Below are 5070 nucleotides of genomic sequence, written 5' to 3'. Positions count from 1 at the left end.
CTCTGAATCATGCAAAGCTTCTGTATTGGAGCATCAGAATAAAAAAAATACTAAAAGCTGTAGATGTTCTCTCTAAATGAGCTCTGATCCTGTTTGGCATAACTGTACTATACTCTCATTTCATGAGATATATATGACCCATACACTTACCAGTTACGCCTTGCTAGCAGCAGATTGTACTGTTTTTTTTCCTCTTCATAACTGCTTAAATTTTTTCATGGCACTAGAAACATTCCTCAGAGATTTTGGTCCCCGTTGACATGATAGCATCACACAGCTGCAGAAGATATGTCAGCTGCACATCCATGATGTGAATCTGTTCCACTGCATCCCAAAGGTGCTCCATCGGATTGAGATCTGGCGACCGTGGAGGCTGATTTAAAAACTCATTGTCATGTTCAAGAAGCCAGTTTAAGGTGCTTGAGCTGTGTGACTTGGCCTGTTATTCTGTTGGAAGCAGCAATCAGAAGTTGTCAGCAACAATACTCAAAAAGGCTGTGGAGTTTAAATTGTACTAAGGAGACCAAAGTGTGCCAACCACCGATACAAAATGGTGCCAAGCTTTTTGTTGTCAATACCAAATTCTCACCCTACCATCCAAATATCGCAGTTGAAATGGAGACTTATTAGAAAGGCAACTTTTATCCAATCTTCTGTTGTCCAATTTTTGTCGACTCCGTGCAAACTGTAGTCTAATTCTGGTGTACCCTTCAAGGTTCAAGGTGGTTGACCATACTGCCAATCAATCAATCAAACCTTTATTTGTCACATGCAAGTTTTCACCTGCAGTGAAATTGGACCCCCCCCCGACCATACATACATAAGACAGGTCGGAGACAGGTAGTAATTGGAAGAACACTGAAATGTACAATACAATGGGCAAATGGAGGAATGAAAAAAAGAGACCTCATACTGGGTTCCTTGTGGGAGGTCAGCATGAGAACAGAAAACAAAAAAAACTCCTCTGCACAGAGAGCACATACATCTTGACATCACAACACCATGAAGCACATGACAAGCAAGGTGAGAAGTGAGCCGATGTAGACACAGCCATCTTGCCAGCCCTGGGCATAGACCCGCCGTCTGTTACCTGAATCTCAACAGTGCGCTTTTATTTCGAGTGCCCATTTTATCTATTATTTACGGTAAAATAACATTACGACAGATTGCGTCATGATGAATCGTCTAGAACGCTTTACGACACTGTTGACAGCTGTAGTACTTCTTGGCGAGTTTCTCCAGTGGATGTCCGCTGCTTGCACATTTTAAGTTATGGTTTAAGTGTCCACCAAAGCTGCAGTTAAATGAGTGTTTTTGATTTATTCCGCGGGTTCTTCGGGGTACCCGGAGGCCATTATCGTGGCCGGAGGTGAGTTTATGGCGTCGAAGTACGCAGCTGTACACTCGGCTAAGCTAGCTGAACTTAGTACACTTTCTGTTGCGTGCACCTATGTCAGGGACAAGATTAGTATTTTCTGCCAGGAAAACCACAGGGGTCCTTCAGCTAGATTTATTTAGGTGTTATTTATGTTCACGGAGTTAATACGATTGAGTACTTTGAGGTCTGTTTGCTGGCGGCATGTTATAACGCAGTTTCTAAACCAAAGGGAGATTTCAAAGCTTGTACATTTGTGTTACTTCGTCTATCAGGGACCCTTTCTTCGATGCCATGACTCATGACGATGATGACGATGAAGATGATGAAGATGGATTCCACTATGATGGGTTCAGTGGGGAGCAGCAGGACCCCTTTGACAGCGCCTGGAGGTTTGGCTTCAGTTTTGGCCCGGACGGGATGCGGATTCAGGACCCCCCGATGTTTGGCCACGTCCTCAGGGAGATGGAGGAGATATTCTCCCAGCTGGGTCGTTGGGAGGGACATCCAGAGGCTGGACACTTTGGTATGAAAACAGACCCACAAGCCCTGTTTTCATGTCGCTTGTTTTTGATGAAATGTAAAAAACAAAAAAAAACAAAAAAACAAGTAAAAAAGTGTCAGTAAAGATGTATGGTGTACAATTCTTTCACCCTGGAAAAAGAAATAATTAAAAGCGCAAAATTAATCATGACATCCATGCCCATGAAGACTCAAATTCTAACCACAACTCGACATGTTCCTCTGCTCTGTGTTTAACCTGTTTGCTCTTTTGCCCTCTTTGTGTTTTAGATGTTCCCCACATCATGCCACCACCACCGTCTCAGGACAGAGCAGAGAGAGGGCAAGCAAGCTCCAGTGGAAACCCTCTGAGAGACTTTATGCTCAAATATCCTGACAGTGACACACAACAACGATCCAGAGAGCCCCGAGGTGATCACCGACCTTCTTACGAGTCACCTGAATTTCATGGCCGGACCCCTTTTTCCAGGGTAAAGGAGATATTCACTCCTCCCTCTTTGTTTCTGTTGCGACACAAGCTATTGTATATTCACTGAGATTTTTGTATTGTGTGTTTAAAAGTTTAATGATATTTGGAGACACAAAACTCCAGAGGAGGAGCACAAAGGTGACAGAGGTGGGTGGTGATATTTACATTGTATTTGATAATTTAGTGGAAGCTCTTTTAGATTGTGTCAAATTTATTTTCTATTCCCATTCTGATCCTCCCAAGATCTGGACTCGGCTGTGTCCTCTGGTGGCTTGGATCAGATTTTGACGCCACCTGCTGGTCAGGCACCAAACCAGCCCAGAACACGGTCTTTCTTTCAGTCTGTCACTGTCACTAAGGTGGTGAAGCCTGATGGGGTGAGTGTTTCTTAATTCTGTATTAATACATTCATAGTGATTCTTTTAATAGTTTTGTCTCAGTTTTGATGAGCATTTCGTTTGCGTGTGTCAGAGTGTAGAGGAGAGGCGTACGGTAAGAGACGGCCAAGGCAACGAGGAGACCACAGTGACTCGCTCGGGAGGTTCTGGGATTTCTGAGGGACCAGATCATGCGAATGGACCTGTGCTGCCAGGTCAGCTTGTCTCGGGTGTGTGTTCTTTGAATTGTTTATTCACACACACACACACAAAAAAAAAAGTATTTATTTTTGGTTTTCTTCCAGGTGATCCCCACCACTTCTCAGACTTGCGGGATGATGACTCATTATTCTCCAGGTTCTTTGGAGGCTTTAAATAAAATGTGAAGGAGTTAGTAGAGATGTGAGCTGGCATATTTATATTACATACCAATGTATGGACAAACAGTTTCATGGACTTCCTTTGCCAAAATGAATATGTTGGATAAAGTCTCGCTGGCTCATTTAAGATGAAACTGGAAGTCCAAACTGATCATGCAGGATCGAAGCTGCAGATCCTGAAAGCTATTGATGATGACACACTGAGACACATGAGACGCTGAACAATTCACGTTTCCATATTTTATTTTTGTATTGTCCTGTAGACAAGCCTGTGTGGATGTGAGTGAGTGAAGAATTAAATAAAGACTCTTAATATATGTACAAAGTTGTTTGGCTCATATTTTTGTTAGTAACGGTATCTTTAGTCTTCAGCTTCTACATTATCAAGAAAACGAAATAAACTGCACAATATACTTTTAAGCAAAACTTTTAAAAAAAATGCTGGACGTATGATACAATTTAAAATTCATATTACTTTTAATTTGACACAAGGATCCATAAATGCTTCATTTTCTAGCAGCTATTTCATGGTTCAGGCTCTACAGGGCTACAAAGTTACAGGGTCACAGTCATTCTATACAGCTCATTTAAACCTCCAGTGAGACGGACGAGTGACGCTGCCCTTTCTCTTAATTTAAAGGAGCTTACACATTTAACCGTTTGTGTCAGTTTGTCCACACGATAAAGAAATGCTGTTGTTTTAAATGAAAGAAATCTGTAAATCCAACCAGTTGTGCTTAAATTATAATTAGTAAATGTGCAAAATTACAGAAACATCTGGTAGCTCATCGCCTGGACTGTCCCATAATTATACAACAAAGTTTTTCTTAATTCAAAGAAAAAGTTGAATGTCATTTTTTTTTACTGTGGGTCTGTTACAAAAACAGACATTTCTGTAGCAGATGGTGCTAAATTTAAACTTTTTTGACATTTCAATGTTTGTCAGTTACTAACTCCTGCTTTAAAGGGATCCTATTATAATAATCTCTGGCTCCATATGTCTAATCTTGACTATAGCAGAGTAGCATTTTTTTTTCTTATACTGTACCTCAGTGCAGCCAGTGGAAAAAGTCATTTTTGGTTCATCTCTCTGGTGAAAATCTCAGAGGTTTGAAAAGCAGTTAGTTGGGCTTCTGTGTTCAAAGCCAGAGAGGGATATAAACTAAAGGTAATGTTTTAGGCTAAAAGGAATAAAATACAAATACAGATGCTTTTGGGTTTTTTTGTTTTTACATTTTAAAATTTTAATCAAGAGGAAAAAATGGACAGGCAAAACAAATGACAATAGTTTCTCTTTTTTCTAATCACACAGAATAAAACAACACATAAAGCAACTAACTGTATATTGAAAAATGATACATATTTAAGCAAATGAAATAAATGAAAAGAAAATTTATTGTATATGAGGGTTAAATCACAGTGACAGTGGGCAAAGAATTAAGAAAATTAGTTAAAAACTGATAAACTGGGTTTTTTCTACTTTAAGAAATAACTTGGGGATTGATTGTGACATTTCGTGAAGAGCGGTGTAAAAGTCAGTATTTTGTGCTGCATAGAAAATACCTCGAGCGGAATAATAGGAACCCAAACATTTAGTTAGTTTTTAGCTCAGCATAGTTTTTAGTTACAATAACCTTGGAAGAGACACATGAACAAACAAATGTTCATTTTTGAGTCTAAAAGGGTTTTGATATGAATTAAAATTCTTCCAAGTCTTCAGTGCAAATACTTCACTGTCAGCTGTCGATGCTTGTTTTTCATTTGAACTGAAATACCTAAACAGGGAATCCTTTGCCACTTTAATTTAGTAAACTTTGCTGTTTCCAGTCAAAACGATCTAAATTTAAAAAGATTGTGTAATAAATGTGAACGCATTACCAAGAGATCAGAATAATTGTGGTTTTGTATGTATTATTTTTGTTTATTAAAGGTGGCACTGAGTGAAAT

General features: G+C 39.5%; 1 protein-coding gene across 2 annotated transcripts; it reads left to right on the top strand.

The window, feature by feature from the left end:
• The first annotated feature begins 1162 nt into the window (after positions 1–1162).
• hax1 (HCLS1 associated protein X-1) lies at positions 1163–3444 on the top strand. Of its 2 annotated transcripts, none has more exons than XM_031739497.2 (7): positions 1163–1369; positions 1651–1901; positions 2168–2367; positions 2459–2513; positions 2610–2743; positions 2838–2973; positions 3049–3444. In XM_031739497.2, exons 1-7 carry the CDS (start codon positions 1305–1307, stop codon positions 3120–3122), a joined length of 915 nt encoding a protein of 304 aa, XP_031595357.1. In that variant the 5' UTR covers positions 1163–1304; the 3' UTR covers positions 3123–3444. The 2 variants fall into 2 exon arrangements, with proteins under 2 accessions (XP_031595357.1, XP_031595358.1); XM_031739498.2 differs by having other exon boundaries at positions 1165–1369; positions 2838–2958.
• The last annotated feature ends 1626 nt before the right edge of the window (positions 3445–5070 follow it).

The sequence above is a fragment of the Oreochromis aureus genome, linkage group 22 (assembly GCF_013358895.1).
Source record: "Oreochromis aureus strain Israel breed Guangdong linkage group 22, ZZ_aureus, whole genome shotgun sequence".
NCBI lineage: Eukaryota > Metazoa > Chordata > Actinopteri > Cichliformes > Cichlidae > Oreochromis > Oreochromis aureus.
This window is presented reverse-complemented; position numbering and strand designations above follow the sequence as displayed.